This window comes from Baudoinia panamericana, assembly GCF_000338955.1.
Source record: "Baudoinia panamericana UAMH 10762 unplaced genomic scaffold BAUCOscaffold_2, whole genome shotgun sequence".
NCBI classification, from domain to species: domain Eukaryota; kingdom Fungi; phylum Ascomycota; class Dothideomycetes; order Mycosphaerellales; family Teratosphaeriaceae; genus Baudoinia; species Baudoinia panamericana.
This window is the reverse complement of record NW_006911258.1, coordinates 1,100,620-1,118,713: the sequence shown is the minus strand read 5'-3', so window position 1 is coordinate 1,118,713 and position 18,094 is coordinate 1,100,620. Positions and strand designations below refer to the sequence as shown.

The 18,094-nt window shown below is 54.9% G+C and overlaps 8 protein-coding genes across 8 annotated transcripts; 4 read left to right on the top strand and 4 right to left on the bottom strand.

The window, feature by feature from the left end:
* The first annotated feature begins 326 nt into the window (after positions 1-326).
* Positions 327-2,133, top strand: BAUCODRAFT_355907 (uncharacterized protein). Its single transcript, XM_007675207.1, has 4 exons — positions 327-571; positions 620-851; positions 959-1,143; positions 1,201-2,133. Exons 1-4 carry the CDS (start codon positions 445-447, stop codon positions 1,890-1,892), a joined length of 1,236 nt encoding a protein of 411 aa, XP_007673397.1. The 5' UTR covers positions 327-444; the 3' UTR covers positions 1,893-2,133.
* Positions 2,134-2,373: 240 nt separating this feature from the next.
* Positions 2,374-3,672, bottom strand: BAUCODRAFT_54323 (uncharacterized protein; the record flags this gene model as incomplete). The annotated part of the gene is made up of 2 exons (XM_007674862.2): positions 2,374-3,273; positions 3,409-3,672. Coding segments are annotated over 2 exons (1,164 nt in total), but the record flags the coding sequence as incomplete, so codon positions are not given.
* A 359-nt stretch (positions 3,673-4,031) lies between these two features.
* Positions 4,032-5,180, top strand: BAUCODRAFT_355760 (uncharacterized protein). The gene is made up of 2 exons (XM_007675206.1): positions 4,032-4,377; positions 4,441-5,180. The coding sequence occupies exons 1-2, from the start codon at positions 4,169-4,171 to the stop codon at positions 5,036-5,038; spliced, it is 807 nt and encodes a 268-aa protein (XP_007673396.1). The 5' UTR covers positions 4,032-4,168; the 3' UTR covers positions 5,039-5,180.
* On the top strand, positions 5,181-7,153 carry BAUCODRAFT_356011 (uncharacterized protein). The gene has a single exon (XM_007675205.1). The coding sequence runs from the start codon at positions 5,323-5,325 to the stop codon at positions 6,706-6,708; it is 1,386 nt and encodes a 461-aa protein (XP_007673395.1). The 5' UTR covers positions 5,181-5,322; the 3' UTR covers positions 6,709-7,153.
* Positions 7,154-8,002: 849 nt separating this feature from the next.
* On the bottom strand, positions 8,003-9,322 carry BAUCODRAFT_63105 (uncharacterized protein; the record flags this gene model as incomplete). Its single annotated transcript, XM_007674896.1, has 1 exon — positions 8,003-9,322. The coding sequence occupies one exon, from the start codon at positions 9,320-9,322 to the stop codon at positions 8,003-8,005; it is 1,320 nt and encodes a 439-aa protein (XP_007673086.1).
* Positions 9,323-9,758: 436 nt separating this feature from the next.
* BAUCODRAFT_62794 (uncharacterized protein) lies at positions 9,759-13,695 on the top strand (the record flags this gene model as incomplete). Its single annotated transcript, XM_007674883.1, has 2 exons — positions 9,759-13,530; positions 13,595-13,695. 2 exons carry the CDS (start codon positions 9,759-9,761, stop codon positions 13,693-13,695), a joined length of 3,873 nt encoding a protein of 1,290 aa, XP_007673073.1.
* A 245-nt stretch (positions 13,696-13,940) lies between these two features.
* On the bottom strand, positions 13,941-15,311 carry BAUCODRAFT_145264 (uncharacterized protein; the record flags this gene model as incomplete). The annotated part of the gene is made up of 1 exon (XM_007675204.1): positions 13,941-15,311. One exon carries the CDS (start codon positions 15,309-15,311, stop codon positions 13,941-13,943), a length of 1,371 nt encoding a protein of 456 aa, XP_007673394.1.
* A 613-nt stretch (positions 15,312-15,924) lies between these two features.
* On the bottom strand, positions 15,925-18,057 carry BAUCODRAFT_30348 (uncharacterized protein). The gene is made up of 2 exons (XM_007674821.1): positions 17,888-18,057; positions 15,925-17,824 (listed from the first exon to the last, which is right to left on the bottom strand). Exons 1-2 carry the CDS (start codon positions 18,019-18,021, stop codon positions 16,135-16,137), a joined length of 1,824 nt encoding a protein of 607 aa, XP_007673011.1. The 5' UTR covers positions 18,022-18,057; the 3' UTR covers positions 15,925-16,134.
* Positions 18,058-18,094: the final 37 nt, after the last annotated feature.

Below are 18,094 nucleotides of genomic sequence, written 5' to 3'. Positions count from 1 at the left end.
TGCAATCCTCACGTCCACAAGCCCATCCCGCCTTCTATTCTGCCACGGCTTGTGACGGCATTGGAGACGCGAGAAGAAAGTGTCCAAAGCTTCCTTCGGCAGCAGCAGAATGCCAACGTGCGCGTGCAAGGAACCGGACCTGCTCTCCGTTAAGAAAGCAGTGTCGCCCTTGAAGCACGGTCGCTGCTAGAGTCTCACTGCGACTCATGTCACTGTCGCAGGATCTTAGACGCAAAGTCTATGCGACAGCGTTCGAGGTCCTGCTAGTCCTGCTCACTGTCCGCCCCCATAGTACACGACAGGTATATAGTGGCGAATCGCAAAGCCCGTGGCCACTGCCCTTCACTCACCACGTGAAACCGCCGATTCTGTCTGCTACTTGAAGTGCCCCGGGGCACTAGGCTCTTGTATTCTCAGGCTTACGTTCTCCAGTCATTCTCAGCGATGGACAATGCAGTACCACAAGGCGCTCGGGCAGCTTGCATTGCTGTCGCCGTGTATTCAGTTGTCTGTCTGTTCTTGGGCCTCTTGCTGTTCGTCTTACTCTACGCCGACGGCCACGGAACAAAATGTGAGTCTCGCTGTACAATGGTTTGTATATTCAAAACTGATGTCGCAGATGTCACGCTACTCGCCATCTGTGTCTCCATCAACTCAGTCGCCTCGATCATGCAGCAGGTATACTACGCTTTTCAGTGGCGGCAAGTCAAGAGTACACAATTACAACAAGCGAAACTCAGCCTCCAGGAGCCTTACCTAGCTGCTAGTTCGCTCACCACAGGCTTCAACCTCGCGTGCGTAGAGATTCAGCTTTACTGTTCCACGTTGGTGGCGGTGTTTGCTATGTGCTGGTGGGTTTCCTCGCCTCTTTTCTTCTGTCACCGGGTGTGCACACAGCGTCGCCATTGTGCTCGAGCTCAGGGAGAGGCAGAAGTCGGGCGCGCTTACTCGTTCGTAGGGCCACCGCGTTAGCGAAGAGCATATACAACCTGCCATTGAAGTCCTTGACCGGCTGGGAGGGTGCCATTTCTGTCTGTGCAAAGATCCTAGCAGTGACATTAGCTGCTCTATTCCTTGGACTCTCTTATGCTGAGCCAGTCAGGCGCAACGTGGTTGCGTTTGTTGCACTCCGGCATGTACTAAGTGAGTCATCATGCCTCCGCGGAGTGGCACACGTTCGAGCACTTACATCTGATGTAGTCATTGCCAGCTTCGCTATAGGCATCGTGCTAAATATCATGATTATTGCCAAATACATTCACGTCAAGCACACCTTGAAAGGCATGCAGGACTCAAACACATTCGGCACAACAAGCTCGGCCTCCCATCGACACTGTTCACGTACCCGCCCTCTCAGGGGCATGATCGACAAGGTGCTGCTACTTCGATTCTCTATTGGCTTTCTGATCTTGCTTGCATACGAAGTCATGATAATCACGTTCCAGTTTACCGGGACTCGGAGGGCAGCACGCCTCGCCAAACAGGACGAGCCGGACTTTTTACTGTCGACATGCGTGACGGACATTGTTCTCTCCTTACCGATTGTGTCCGGCAGCCTTGTGCTGTTTGCTTTGTTCGGAACAACAGCTCATTTTCGAGAACGCTACTCTGCGGCTCTTCGGACGGCGTGCTGTTGTTCCAGGACCCGAACACAAGACCGCCGAAGAAGCGACGAAACTGTCAATATGTGGCAGTCGCTGAACTCGCTTGAGCCGAAAAGTAATGAGAGGCTCTCCGGCGATGCCAGAGCTAGCAGTGAAGGAGAAACTAGGTTCGCCGCCATCATGCGCGATAGCAAAGGGTTTTTTAGAGTCCACACGACAGATGGTAAGCTTGCGCCGCACAAGCAACTCACTCAACCTTGGCGGAGTGTGGGCTTGCCGCAGCCTTGATTTTCGTACATGGCTGAAAGACCATATGCTGAGTGCACTCGGAGTTCTCCAGAATTACTACAGAAGAAAGGACCATGCTTGTTCCGCCAGATGGGTTCGGGTTGGGCACATATGAGGCACGCTGCGGTAGCCGCAGGCATTCGCTACGGCAGACCAATCAGAGCGACGACTCGTCGATTGCGGACCGCGAGACGCGAAACAATGTTCAGAGTTTGGACAGCTGAAAAGTGTCACTGTCAAGGCAATATCGAGTCTTGGGAGTTTGTTGAGCACATTTTCTCGGCACGTTATGAGGAAGCAACTGCGCGTTGACGCCCTGGATGATCAAAGATCGCATCCGAGCTTTACCGCACATGACTGACCGACCTCTGCTCCCTCCGCCTAGTTTTCGGACGACTCAGCAGTCTCCACATCGGTATGGTGAACACTACCCTCCCACTCTACGCTCTGCATTTTATAAGTTCTGGATGTACCTTAGGGCCTACGGCGCCGCGGGCAGGCCAGCCGAATGCGCCTTGACAATGCTGTCGCGAGTCGGCGCTGGCAAGCTGATATAGTGCAGATGGCTCAGAAGCTGTTGTGGCAGTGCGTTCATACTGGTAGAGTGATTCAGCTCGGGAATGGGAATGCTCTTGAGCAAGTTAATCAGGTCAGCCTTTCTCGTGGTCTCCGGGAGCTTCAGCCGAGCAACGTGATCGCGATACAGCCTCTCCCGATCCTTCTCTGCCATTTTCCTCTCATTCATCACAGGCTCGCGCTTCCACTTCCGCTTGAACTCAGGCCAGTACAGTTTCGGCGTCGCATGTTCCGCCAGAAATGAAAGGTACGGTGCACGAGGATCCTGCTGCTCCATCTTCGCTCTCTCATCCTTGATCCGCGCCGCTTTCTCCCGCGCCCAGTCGTCCCAGACTTCTTTCCTTGCGCGCATGGTGGGCAGGACGGTGTAGCGGTCATCGTTCAGGATACTGTTTGGGCTGGTGTCGGCGATGAGACGATCCCAGGGCGTGAAAGGAGAGATGCGGTAGTCGTCAAGAAGGTCACGGAAGAGGTATTTGGCGTCCTCATCAGAGATGGCAAGTCCTTCCTCCTGTTCAGTTTGGTCGTCTTCCTCGTCACCGTATTCGTCGGGCTCCAGGCCGTAGTCTTGGCCCATAGCGGCAAGTTGATAGGCGATGTCGTCCTCGCCGAACTCCACTGGTTCGGTGTCCTCCACCTCTTCTTCCACGGGTGCAGCCTGGCCGTTTGCGATCGTGGGTGCATCATTCTTGTGGTCTTCACCTTCACTCTCACGTTCCGTGTCCGTGACCTCGATGTATTCGTAGCTCCCATCGCTGTCATATCCGGTGTCACCAACCTTCGGTTCGAGAATCTTAACCACGTGCTTGACATCCTGCTCCTCCGCATGTTCCGCCTCAGCCGCCAACTCCGCCATCATCGCCTCCTCGTCCTCCCGCTGCAGACTCTCGCTTCTTCGCTGCCTGGTCCCAATTTCTTCCTCGTCAGCCTTAGCGTTGACCTCGCCAGCTTTGCTCTTGTCCCTCATCTTCTCGAGTTCCTGCTCCGCCCATTTCGCGTTTGCATCTTTCTCGCGCTGCGCCCTTTCCCATTGCTCGAACTCCTTAACCGCAGGCCAGACATCCTGCGGTACTCTCCACAAGCTCTCGCGCGTCTTGGTATTATGCACGAAACGGCGGCCGAGCTTCGTCTTGACTAAGACCCAAGAATCGTGGCCAGGAAGAGCATGTTTAGTCTTAGGGCGGTCTTGAGCATTACGTTTGTCGAAGCGGGCGTCCCTGTGTCGTGGGTGCTGGTGCTGCTCGTGATCCGCTCGTAGTCGGTTTGGCGTGGTAGAAGGTAACCCATTCTGCTCGTTGCCATACCCGTAACGGTTGCCTGAGTCTTGTGCTTCGTCTTCCGCTAACGAGACAAAGTCGTCACCTTCGGCTGCTAGAGATGCCTTGAACCGCTTGCTCGGCGCCTCCATGTTGTGCTCTTGGCCCATCGTAAGGCGGTTGCTAAGAAATATGTCGGTAGCGTGAGGTTGCGAGGGTAGTGATGCGGACAAGCTTCAATCAATGTCCGGGCCAACCTCTACAAAATCAATCAATATTGCATGAAGTCCGTGCGCGGAAACGCAGCTCCAAGCTCGACGCGCCAGCAGCTCTGCCTTGTGTCGCACATCGACTGCGTCTCCCCACACAATATCTCCTGCGCTGAACAAGCACGATAAAAGCTTTCATAGTGGTTGCGAGCGTATTCGAGAATTTACCGTCACCATGTCGCGCCGCTACGATTCCCGCACGACCATCTTCTCGCCCGAAGGCCGCCTGTACCAAGTCGAATATGCTCTGGAAGCCATCTCACACGCCGGTACCGCATTAGGGGTCCTCGCAACCGATGGCATTGTCCTGGCGGCAGAGCGGAAGGTTACGAGCAAGCTACTAGAGCAAGATACCAGCGCGGAGAAGCTGTACATACTGAATGAGTACGCAATAGCACACGATCACAGTAATTGATTAGACCGTTTGACTAATGATGAGTGTCTTAGCAACATGATCTGCGCGGTAGCAGGCATGACCGCCGACGCCAACATCCTCATCAACTATGCCCGTCAAGCCGCCCAACGCTACCTCCTCACCTACAACACCGATATCCCCTGCGAGCAGCTAGTGCGTCGCCTGTGTGACCTGAAGCAAGGCTACACCCAACACGGTGGTCTACGTCCCTTCGGCGTCTCCTTTATCTACGCCGGCTGGGATCCGCAACGGCAGTTCCAGCTCTACCAATCGAACCCCTCAGGCAACTACGGCGGGTGGAAAGCGACCAGTGTAGGTGCGAATAATGCGAGTGCGCAGAGTTTGTTGAAGCAGGACTACGATGAGAACTGCGATCTGAGGCAGGCGTGTGAGCTGGCGGTTAAGGTTCTAAGTAAGACGATGGACAGCACGAAGTTGAGCAGCGAGAAGATTGAGTTTGCCACCGTCGGGAAGACGAAGCAGGGCACCATCTACCACCGATTGTGGGGTGCGGAAGAAATCGATGCACTGTTGAGGGAGCATGGTCTGGCGAAGAAGGAGAGTGAGGAGACGACGACAGAGCAGCGTGTTGGCAGCGCTGGCTATGCGGAGAACAGGCCGGAGACCTAGAGGACGGTGAAGTGGGAGGTGAATGTAGGATGACGTGCATTGTAAGATACCGCTACTGCTGCATCAGCGAGGCGTCAGGGTAGGGTCACGTGCGTAGTTGCCCCGATGCCGATTACGGAAGGAGCAGCACCCAGGCAGCGCGCGAACACGATCAAACGAAATTGGATCGAAGAAAGGAGATCATTACTTTCACATCTCCATACAGTAAGTCCACATTTACTCAACCGCTGTGACATTGTTATTGCCTGGTTGCCGCAATCTCTTGGTTAAAAAGCATAGCAATAATGGCGCAGAACTTATATCACTTCACAGCGCCGATTGCGCCAATGTGGCCATTTGCGGGAAGTGCATCAGGTGCTCTGGCGCAGCATCAACCGAGTCCGAATGGGGCTCCTTCGCCTAGAGAACTGCAACCTCTCAACTCTCCGCCACACGGATCGGATCCGGCGACGCCACTGCGTCCAAGCCGAGCAAAGCAGCCTCCATCCACGCGCACAAGGCGAAAATGGCGTCGAGCAGACAGCGACGACTCTTCGCAGGCCTCCTTCGCACCGTCTGAGCGACTGCCATCACCGGCAACATCAAGCCCGCCCAAAGCGGACACGCCACAGACCAACCGCTCGCTCAAGCAATCCCGTGCGCTAAGGTCCGATGCGCAGGCAGTGGCCAGCAATGTAGAGGTGGTACCTGCCATACCTCGCATCGGAGTCTCAGCAGCCGGAATCGATCTGAACTCGACACTCGCCAACCAAACACCGAACTTCAGCTTCGTCGATGCCGACCTGTACCATACTGATATTCTCGTCTTCGGCTGTACGAACCCACTCATGACATGCCTGCTCATCAAAAGATTTCTCCTCGAGAAGTTCGCTTCTGCGGCTGTCACGACGCCTAGCTTGCTGCGCATGGAAAGCCAAGACCTTTACCAAATTCGATCCAACGAGACGCACTATCTTGTTCTGCTGGAAAGCGCTGTGCATATGAATGCTAACCTCGGATTGCCATTAACCGTGTACGCGCTGATCAACAAACAAGATCACAAAATCCGCTGGTTCTATAGCATCTTCCGCTCCGGAAACGTGCTCAAGTCTCTATCAGAGCATGGCTGCCTTACAGAGAGCGTCAAGAAGCTCCACGCTCATTCAATCAAGCACAAACGCCTGCTTGTCTTCCTCCGCGAAGCCTTTCTCAATGCCGCACGCATTCCGGACGCACCCGACTACCTCGAGGCACAAAAGTTGACGGACTACGCTCTTCCAGTTGTGGACCCGGAGACGGCCTTCAACCGCATAGCAGCAAATGAAGAACTAAACCGCCGTACCCACCATCCCGATCTTACGCTTGGGCCGGACCGCTACGCACGCCTACTTGAACCAGTGGAAGCGTTTCTGGCGCTGAACTTCGAGATGACATGCGCGGCTTACTTGTTGGCGAAGCGACGCTTCTATTGCGCGTTTTGGAAGGACCTAGTGATGGCCCAGGACACGATAGGTGATGGGCGACGCAAGGTCAGGTCCGAGGCGGCGCATGAGGCATGGTTGGTGCAAACGTTGGGTTGGAGGGCGAGTAGGGCCAAGAGGATTGTGTTGGCGTGGAAGATTCTTGGCTTGCTTCAAGAGGATAGGTATCTTGACTGGTTGAAACGGGGCGGGATGTTTGAGGAGGCGTAGGGTACGAAGACAGAAATGGCGGTGCAGGTCAGGGTTACGGTGTGGACGTGCGAGTGAATGAAATTGGGGATTGATATGGATGCCCGTTGCGCTAAGCTTTGGCGATTCGACGTAAAGCATCTTCCCGAGCACGCCTTTCACCAACATGATAACACTTCGCAACAAGCCCTGCCTTCTTAACGAGCCGCTCTGTACAACGTTTGTCGACACTTCGATCCGAACTGTCTTGCGTTCCGCGTCCAGCGCACGCTCGACCTACCTTCCCCTTCAGGTTTCGCACTCCTTTGAGGTAGCCATCTCACGCATATGTCATGCCAAATACCAACCATCCCCATACCGCGCCTATCCTGGTACAGGAACCCGACCCACCTCGCTTCACCATCCTTCTCCACAGTCGACGAGCCGTTCGTCACTAAGAATCTTGACGCCGAGCATGCCGCCATCGTCGAGAAGCTCGCAGGCCATGTGAGGGACTGCAACGAAACGATAGGCCAAACAGACAAATATTAGCCCCGCGTGCAGCTCGAGTCTGATATGGCCACCATTGCCGCTCTTGAATTGGAGAATATATTGCTCAAGGCTCCCATCAAAAGCGAGAAGCAGGAAGGGTTGCGATGTGCTTCATTCGACCAGCCGTGGGTGCATGGTATCGGTCCGAAAGACACCCTTTACCTTTTTTTGCAGCACCTAATGCAGCACAATCTTCTTCCCAGCTTCCGTAGCGTCCTGCAAGTGTTCGATGTATAATCCGGTGACATCGCTATGGCCGAGGTTGTTGGGTAAGATCCACATTGTCTTACTGACGTTCATGAGCTCATTGTGGTGGCAGTCTTGGTACTGCCCAGAATGGAACACGAAGAGCTGGGTATGAAGGTGTTGAAATTACGGTGATGCGGTATGTTTTTGGCACCAACGATGGGCAGGATGGCGTACTTGTAGTAAGTGGCGAGCAATGTCGGCTTTGGTTCCGCTTGACTGCAGATGGACTGTATGCGGTGGGAGTATGGGTTTGCCGCATGTGTCTCGGATACTTTGTTTTGCGATGCCGTCGCTTTACGGGGGTTCGCCGAAGATCGAGACTATCTTTGGCCCAAGAGAGCCGAAAGTGTGCTGCAGGTCATGTTACGAGACTTGTAGACCCAGAAGGTAATCTTATTTTCCCAAGGGAGCATAGTCTGCAAGGCATGACTTCCGTGCTGTGACGGCGCTTTTGTCCCACCTCTCCACTGGCAGTCTCGCGTGGTAACGCCAGACAGGGTTTGAGTGCTGCGACACAGAGATCTTGAGGATATCATCAGCCCTCCTGTCTAAACACAGCCATCCTCATGACGCCATCATCATCAACCCAAGCCCTAAACATACCACCGCAGTTGAAATCAGCCACCACCTCACCCTTGCCCTCATTGAAGTCAATTCCAATGATACCGCCTTCACCCTCACCAGTCTTCATCCAGCGGTCCTCAGCACTCTGCTGCAGCGCTCCGTTCGGGCCAGCTATCGCCGTCACAGTGTGCTGTAGAGCAAGTATGCCGATCGACAAAGGCGAGAGACGGGAGAAGCGTGCCATGGCTGCTGCGGTGCGCGCGGCAGCAAGCTTCAGAAACGAGTCGCCGTTCCCTGTGCCGGACATGGCGACTGCACGTTGGTAGCGGACAAGCTTCGGTTGTGTATTGCTGTTGGTCTGAGATGGGCCGATGGGGAGGTATCCAGAGACCTGCGGTAGGCAGTCACCAATAAAGGCGGAAAGCATGGTAGTCCAGTCACGCTGGCGTTCGGATCCCGCTGCGTGAAGCCGAGAAGCCTCCCACTCTTCCGCCCAGAAGCCAGCACCAAGGGTAGGTGTGTCACCTATACGTCCAGGCAGCTTGTTGGTAAGCCCGCCTGTGGAAGTCGCCACGCAGATCGTGCCGCTACTGTCGAGAATTACTGCGCCCACAGTACCTTGAGGCAAGTACTGTTTGCCGTCCCAGCCTGGGTCTTGAGGCGCATGGCAGTGATTTGTGTCGGCCGTCTGCTCCAGGACGGTCGAGGAAGGGCTTAGATGAGCATTGAGCCTATGCCGTTCATAGGTCTCATCGGAGTAGTCCAATCCCAGCCCTCGTCGATGTTCTTGCCACCTACGCTTAGTCCAATAATAGCTTCTCGGAACCGTCTGCAGGCCCCATTGCTGAGTCAGTTGGTCGCAAATGGTACCTTGAAGCTGACAATGAGGTCCAGCACCTCCACCGTCACTAGCTTCACCACGAACAAGCATCTCCCGCGCGAGTAGAACTGGGTTCTTGGCTCTCGTCACGTTCATGACGCCGACTCCTCGCTTCCGGTAGCCTTTGCTGACCATCACCGACGCTTCGAGCTCATGCGTCTCCGCTTGCGTGAAGACGGCTCCATGACCGGCATTGAAGAGAGGGTTATTTTCTAGCAGACTTACTGCGTAAGCTGCAACGTCAAGAGCCGCTGCGTTCGGCTGCATTAGTAGGTCATTAGTACTTTGGAGAACACCTAGCAGCGCTTTACGGTATGCATCGTACGCCTCCAACGGGAGGTTCTCCCGTGTGATATTGCCCGCTCCACCATGGAGAATGATGCGAGGCTTGACACGCTCAGGCTTCCCCATCACAGACATTCCGGCAGCAGGCAAAATGTCAAAGAGAGTTGCAAGGCGGTCAGGTGGGTAGATATGGTAGCTACGAAGGGACTGCCAATGGGGGCGATTGGCGTCGCCAGATGAGGAAGGTTGGTGGATACACATGGCCCAAGTTCGGTCGGCGGAGCTCGGCCCGTCGGTTCCTGCGTCTTGTGGCTGGTGACGTGCAGGCTGTCGCTGTAGGCTTCAGCATAGTGCGCTCTTCTGTCTTTCATAGCACGCACTCGGCTTGGAGTGGTGTCCAGGTATTGATTCAGTCATACGGACATTTCACAGCTAGTCGGACCAAACACACCGTTTCCGCCATTGTTCTCCGGACAGCGCAGTGCACAAACCTAAGCTCAAGCCCGCGAAGAGTGGCCACGTGAGGCATCAAGCTGCTCGAACAGAGCTAAGCATCATTGTGATGAAGATCGGAAGCTGGTCGCCATGGGTAGTCGTCGCCGGAGTGTTGGCGGGCTGTCATGCGGCTGGCGAGTCTCATCCTAACCTCACCACCATCCACGAAGCCGGTCGATGCGCCATCAGAGGCCACTGCGGCAGCCAGTCTCTTTTCGGCAGCCAGCTACCTTGTCCAGATAATGATCTCGCAGAGGAGCCTTCTGTCGAGCTGCGACAACAGATCATCTCCGTGTGTGGAGATGCCTGGACGGACACGAAGGTTTGCTGCCGGGAAGAGCAGGTCGAAACGCTTCAGTCCAACCTTCAGAAAGCGCAGAACATCATCTCAGCATGTCCAGCTTGCAAGAAGAACTTCTTCGACCTCTTCTGCACCTTCACTTGCTCCCCTGATCAGAGTCTTTTCGTCAACGTGACGAAGACCGTACCCAAGAATGGCAAGTTCCTTGTCACGGAGCTGGATCATCTCATCAGCGATGAATATGGCTCAGGCTTCTACGACAGCTGTAAAGACGTCAAGTTTGGTGCGACGGGAGGAAAGGCGATGGAGTTCATCGGCGGCGGGGCAAGGAATTACACGCGATTCTTGAAGTTTCTGGGCGACAAGAAGCCGTTCTTGGGCAGCCCATTCCAAATTGACTTTCCACGACCGTCAAGCGAGGACTTTGGTGACATGGAGACGATCTTGGATGACCCGAAGCCTTGCAATAGCACGGACGAGCGTTACCGGTGCGCTTGTGTGGACTGTGCGGGAAGCTGTCCGGAATTGCCCAAGGTCGAGCAGGCGGAGCAATGTACCGTTGGACTTCTGCCGTGCTTGAGCTTCGGTGTACTCCTCGTGTACTCTGTGTTCATCACGCTGCTTGTCCTGGCCGTTACTGGACACGCTGCTGCAGCCAAGCGTCGCAAGAGCAAGAACGAGCGGCTGCAATTGCTGCATGATACTACGGCCGACGAAGAGGATGACGCGAGGGATGCCATACATATGGCGAGCTTTCAAGGAGACAAGCCAACCAAGCAATATGTGCTCAACACATACTGCGATCGCGCTTTTAGCAGGCTGGCCAGGACATGCGCACGGTTTCCCGCTATCACTATCGTGAGCTCTATCATTGTTGTTGGCTTGCTTAGTCTCGGATGGATAAGGTTTGCCATCGAAACAGACCCCGTGGGACTCTGGGTGGCTCCTAATTCGGACGCCGCGCAAGAAAAGCACTTCTTTGATACGAACTTTGGCCCTTTCTTCCGCGCGGAGCAAGCGTTTCTCGTGAACGATACGCAGCCATCCGGCCCTGGACCAGTGTTGAGCTATGAGACGCTACGGTGGTGGTTTGACGTCGAACGGAGAGTAGCAGCGCAGAAGAGCCTTGTCCACAACTACACGCTTCAGGATGTGTGCTATAAGCCTACTGGAGAGGCATGCGTGATCCAAAGTGTGACCCAGTACTTCGGCGGCTCTTTTGACCAGCTCGAAGAAGACGACTGGGCTGCACAGATACAGGACTGCGTGGACACACCAGTCAATTGTCTGCCAGACTTTGGCCAGCCGCTGGCGATTCAACGATTGCTAGGAGGCTACAACTACAGCTCACAACCGATCACAGATGCCGAGGCTCTGATCACCACATGGGTTGTCAAGAACCACAATCCAGGCGATCCTGATTTGGCTAAGGCGGAGGAGTGGGAGGAGAGTGCCAAGCTTCTGCTGCTCGATGTGCAGAAGGAAGCAAAAGACCGCGGACTCAGAGTGAGCTTCAATATGGAGATCAGTCTCGAACAAGAGCTGAACAAGAATACCAACACCGATGCAACGATTGTCGTCGTCAGCTACATCGTGATGTTCTTCTATGCCTCGCTCGCCCTGGGCTCCACTACGGTCACTGCCAACATGATCCTGCGGAATCCGAGCGCTGCACTAGTCCAGAGCAAATTCTTACTGGGGATTGTCGGCATCCTGATTGTGCTTATGAGTGTTGCGGCGAGTGTTGGCTTGTTTGCAGCTTTGGGCGTCAAGGCCACGTTGATCATTGCCGAAGTCATCCCGTTTCTGGTCCTTGCTGTCGGCGTCGACAACATCTTCCTCATTGTACACGAGTTCGAGCGTGTCAACGTTAGCCACGCCGATGAGCCGGTCGCCGATCGCATTGCGAGAGCTTTGGGACGCATGGGCCCGAGCATATTGCTATCTGCGACAACGGAGACGGTTGCTTTTGCGCTGGGCGCTGCAGTGGGTATGCCGGCTGTGAGGAACTTCGCAGCATACGCGGCAGGAGCGGTCTTCATCAACGCGCTTCTACAGGTAACGATGTTCGTGTCTGTACTTGCGCTGAATCAGGAGAGAGTGGAAGCGGGTCGAGCAGACTGCATGCCATGCCTAAAGATTAAGCAGAGCCAACCATCTTCCATGCCAAACGGCTATGGTGGTGCTCCATTCTCCGGCGTCGAGGAGGAAGGCTGGCTCAGCCGGTTCGTGAGGAAGACCTATGCCCCAGCCATACTCGACAATCGTGCCAGGGTCGTAATCATGACTGTCTTCCTTGGGTTCTTCGCTGCAGGCATCGCGCTCTTACCGGAGGTTCAACTTGGACTGGATCAGCGCATCGCGGTTCCGAGTGATAGCTACCTAATCAATTACTACAACGACTTGTATGACTACTTTGGGGCTGGACCACCCGTCTACTTCGTCACGAAGAATGTGAACGCCACCCAGCGACACCGGCAGCAGCAGCTATGCGGGCGCTTTAGCACGTGCGAGTCCTTCTCCTTAGCCAACATACTCGAGCAGGAGCGGAAGAGGCCAGAGATCAGCTATGTTGCGGACGCTACCGCCAGTTGGGTGGACGATTACTTGCACTGGCTTAATCCCGACCTTGAGGACTGCTGCGTTGACGGGTCCACTACCTGCTTTGCAGACCGTAACCCTGCCTGGAATATCAGCTTGTATGGTATGCCAGAAGGCGAGGAGTTCGTGGACTACGCAGCCCGATGGCTTCGGTCGCCGACGAGCCCGGAGTGTCCGCTTGCTGGACAAGCCACGTACGGAGACGCCGTTGTGATCAACAAGAACCGCACTACGACGCCTGCGACCCATTTCAGGACGGCCCACACCCCACTGCGGAGTCAGAAGGACTTTATCAACGCCTACGCCTCGGCGCGCCGTATTGCGAACGAGGTCAACGAGCGCAATGAAGGCATCCAAGTCTTCCCTTACAGCAAGTTCTACATCTTCTTCGACCAGTACGCCAGCATTGTCCGGCTGTCGACAGCACTTGTCGGCGCAGCGTTGGCCATCATTTTGGTCATAGTTTCCACTCTACTCGGCTCGATAGCCACCGGCATTGTGGTCACCATCACGGTCGCCATGATTGTCGTCGACATCGCTGGCACTATGGCACTCGCGAAAGTCTCGCTGAATGCCGTGAGCTTGGTGAACATCATCATCAGCGTCGGTATCGGTGTCGAGTTCTGCGCTCACATTGCAAGAGCTTACACCATCCCTTCCACCTCTATTCTTGAGCGTGCGCCAAGCAAGTTCATGAGCGCACAAAGCCGGTTTGGCGGCAGGGAGGCAAGGGCTTGGGCCGCATTGGTCAATGTGGGAGGGAGTGTGTTTAGTGGCATCACGGTTACGAAGCTACTTGGAGTGTTTGTCTTGGGCTTTACGCAGAGTAAGATCTTTGAGGTATACTACTTCAGGGTATGGTTGGCACTTGTATTATGGGCGGCTTTGCACGCGTTGGTGTTCTTGCCCGTGGCGTTGAGCTTCTTTGGTGGCAGAGGTGAGTTGTCGTCGACCCTTGAAGTCCTTGGGCCATCTCAGTACGATTCGCTAATGTGACGCAGGTTATGTTGATCCCGAGAGCGACGGTGGCTTGGAGCAAGATCTGGCGAGTCGGCGGTACAGGGCGCTCTTACCGGACGAAGAAGACGAAGAGGACTACTAGCTTTCACTTCGAGTGTGACTCAGGTGGCATTGCATTGCGATATCCAGAGTAGCATAGCGGATGACAGCTCATCAGAGACATAGAGGAATGGCTCGGTACCGAAGCGCCCACGACATCATAAATGTAATGATGCCACTCCCAGGTGTTGCCACCCCTACTATTACTCTGTAACTACAGTCCAAGAGAAGCACCCAGTGATAATCTATAACCGAGCCAGCGCCATGCGAAGAACAACGAACAACTCCTCACTCTGGTAGTGAGTACTTGTTCAACCTAAGCGAGTACCGGAAGATCCACGGTAATTGTTCAGCCGCTTGAGCTTGCCTGCGCCTCCTGCTGCTCGCACTACTCGTGGCATTCGCGACAGTGCTCAGGGCTGGATTGGTGGGAAGGCGTGGTGGCGTCACGCGTCGTGTCACTGACGGCGCTGTCGGTTTCAAGGTGGTCGGCGGCCGTGTAGGCTGCGTGCCAGGTGCAGCCTGAGTGCCCGTTCCAGTCTGCAGCGATGAGGTTCGATCGGCGCGCAGGTGAGCGTACCTGCTCCGGACGGTTTCTCTCTGGCTGTCTGGACAGTGAGCGATGAGTGTTGCTGCGAGGGTATCGGAGTCCAGCAATGTATATATGCGGGCGAGCAGCGCTAACGAGTCGAAGTACTCGTCGCTTGCAGCGTCGAGCTGATGACGGACTCCCACTGCCGCAAGACAGTGGTCCTTTGCATCGTCCAGCTGGTTCAGCTTTACGCTGTTGCGAGCAAGCAAATGCCGGACGTGGGCAAGTTGTCGCGCAGGCACTTGGTTATGTGCGCGAAGGAAGTTAACAAGGGCTAGCTTGCCTTCTTGACTGCCCACTGTCTCAGCCTCACAAACAGTGCGGTAGTATGCGAGCTGCATGACGTCGACTGGTTGACTCAAGCGTCTCGGCAAGCTGTTGATGATGTCCTGGGCGCTTTTGAAGCGGCCTTGAGCTGCGCAAAAATTGCCACTAGTGTACTCTCTGACGCCGTCCTCGAAGAGATCGTGGGCGAGCCTCTGGTGAGTCTCCTGTCCTGGTGATGACGCTAAAGCGACTTCGGAAAATCCAGAATCTGTACTGGGTCTGCCCGTCGGGGAGAGACTCGGCGATACGGGCACGTGGAGATGCAGGTCACGCTTGTGGCGTTCCAGACTCAGACTGCGTTTCAAGTCGTCTATAGTCTGCTTCTGCTCCTGGATGTTCTCATCCGCAGCAAGAAGAGCGTCTTTGTAGCTATTGCACCGTTGCTGCAGTCTATCGACGTCCTCCCTCTGGCCTTGCAGACTGTTCTGCAATTCTTGAAACCTCTGCTGATGGTTTCGTACGTTCCGGTGGGCCACGCGCACCTCAGCCTGAAGGTCTGCAAGCTTCGCATTAAGCGCAGCCTGCTCATTTGCCGCGCTTACGCCAAACTCGATGGCAGCAGTCGAAAGCTGCTCGCATGCACGCCGCAAGCTAGTGTGAGAGTCCGCCAATGTGTCGGCATATCTATTCAGAGTCGGGCTGTCGTAGGCATCGAGTCCGAGCCTTATCCTAGAGAGTGTTGGATCCAATGCGACGATGGTCTTAAGCGCATCTCGGTGTTTGGCTAGAGCTTCGTCCATGTTGCGGGGCACCATTCACTACGTGTAGTCTTGTGGGTGGTTGGGGAGCTTTACTTCTTGCGATCGAGAAAGAAAAGGCTGGGGACCGGGCGCGAAGATGAGGCAGAAGGGAGGGTAACGTGGGTACTGTACCAACCTACAAGTCTACAGGGCGACCTCAAGGGCCGCCCTGGGCGGTCTCATGGACAGAGAAGCCTGCTCGTCAGTCACATGTTACATGGAAGGGCGCCGCGAGCGCGGCCTGGCCAGTTGAGTTCGCCCGCTTGCGAATGATGAGTGCATGGCTATGAACGGCTCAGCTTCCTGTCAGTGACGGACGTCCGCCTTTTGAGGTACATGTGAGCAGTGAAGGTGGCATTGTTGGTCATGGAGCTCTTCCAGGATTGCTGGCGTTACCGTTGCAATGAGGGCGCAGCATCGAACCGGTGAAGCCTTGCGACCTTCTTCGTCCAAGGAATGACGTAAGGATACATCACCGGACCGGAGAGCAAGACACTTTCCCAAGCCTTGTGTGCCGACCGTGTTGACTATGTATCCTCGCCGGTTGAGCTGTCATACTTCACGCACGGTATTGCAGAGCGCAGGGTAACTGTGAAGACCATCCAAAAGCGGTTAGCGGCGACACACTAAGGTGCGATCGTATTGCTGCATGGTTTGGAGCTTTGGAGGCCAGCAAGAGCGCTCGGCGGTGCGTCTTTCAAGAAGACAATCGAGTGCGATGCTCCATGTAAGACCAAGCATAAGTTTGACTACAACTCAATGTCTTGTAGATTATCTGTCGTAGCCTGCCTGAAAGACGGGTACCTATGAGGTGTATCGCACATCACCAACCTTTGAGCTCGTTCAATTTCACCCAAACACCAGCCTTGGGCTTCATGGTGATTCCACCCTTGATCTCCAGCTCCCCCTTTGTCAACGGACTGCCCTCTTCGAAACTCGACTCAAACCTTCCGACCCACGCTGCAAGGATGCACGCAAACTCTGCGATCGCGAAACGCTGACCGATACACGATCTCGGGCCGTGCAAGAAGGTTAAGAAGGAATAGTTAGACTCTGCGCCTCCCTTGTTGTTCGCCTTGCCGTCCGCATCCAGCCAGCGCTCCGGCTTGAACTCCAAGGCGTCGTCACCCCAGAGATGCGTGCTCGTGTTGATAGCCCACGGGCATAGTATCATCGTAGTATTCTTAGGGATGAAATGACCATTGACTGTAGCGTCATTCTCTGCGATGCGCATGGTCATGCTGACGGGCGACCACAGACGCAGGATCTCGTGGACCACAGCGTGCAGATATTGGCAGTCGTCAATCTGCGCTGCGGTGATTTCGTCGTTGAGGGACGGCAACTTGCTCCTGATCTCCTCGCGCAGCTTAGTCTGCACTTCAGGATGTTTGCAAAGCAGGTACAGCGCCCAGATCATTGATGTGGCCGTAGTCTCATGGCCGGCAACGAGGAATGTCATCATTTGGTTCACCAACTCCTCATTAGTGAAGCCGCCAGACTCGAGCGCAACTGAGATGATGTCAACATCAGTGCGCTCTTTCTCTGTCATCTCCATCCGCTTCTTGGCAATCAAGTCACGACATACTTGCTTGATGTAGGCAGAGGCGTTGCTCATTTCTTTGTTTCGCTTGAGCGGTAAGGCCCGAACAAGCCAAAACGGAAGAAAGACTCCCATTAGCTGCAGTATGCGCCCAGCACGGCCTGGATTGAACACGTCACGATACGTTTGATTGAGCTTGTTGTTGGGGTCCTGGAGCGAATGAAAGTCTTGGCCCATACCAGATAAGCCAATGATATCCAGCGTTGCGCGGGAGACCCAGCTGCCCACGTTGATGATACCAGGTGCATGCTCGGCGGTCTCCGGTGCAGCCTTCTCCGGGTCAGTGGAAGCCTTCTCCGTCTTCTCAGTGGGTTGCGCAGTCTCTTTTGATGCACTGGACAGACACTCCATGAGTTCCCGCGACTTGTCCCAGAAGACAGGATAGAGATCCTTAACGTGGCGGTAGCTAAACGCTGGCATAAGGTTCTTGCGCTGGCGCTTGTGCTCATCGCCTTCCGCGAGCAGAATGCCGATGCCCAAGATCCGTCCAAGAGCGTTGCGGAAATGGGAGGGCTTAATGAACTCGTAATTCTTCGTAACGAGCACCTCACCCAGTGTCTTGGGGTTGGTCAAGAGTACCCGCTCCTGGCCCCACATGCTGTAACGGATGAGGCCATCGTTCGGTACCGTTTCGATCCATTCCCGCATTGGCTTCCCAGAGGTCTCTGCCATGATACGTTTCGTATGACCTGTAAACAACTTGCCTCCGGGAGCTGTTGGTAGGTCCCGGAGCGGGCTGAAGAAGCGCGGATAGAGGACCAAGAGGTATCCTTGATATGCCAAAACCTGGATTATGAACAAAATGGTGGCCGTCACGATGAGCCCAAGGGAGTACTTGGGCGCATATCGATCGACCGCGAAGGCTGCCACGGCGGATATCCCCGCCAGTTGAACAGAGGGTGGCATCCCGGCTGCGTAGATTGGTGCCGCCATCAGTAATCGTTTGTCAACGCTTGGGTTGGAGTGATAATCTACCTTGTATTGACTATGGGGCAGCCGTGAGTAATTTATGTTCAGATACAGAAACGGTACCAGGCTGCTAAGACGTCGCACATCGTGCCGCTCGAACGCCACACAGTCGTCTCGGCCTATGCTACGTGGAGTCTCCATGACGCCGTTACGGTTCGCGACCGGCAGCGGAAACACTGCTGGCCAAGCACTCCGTTGCACGCTAAGCAATATA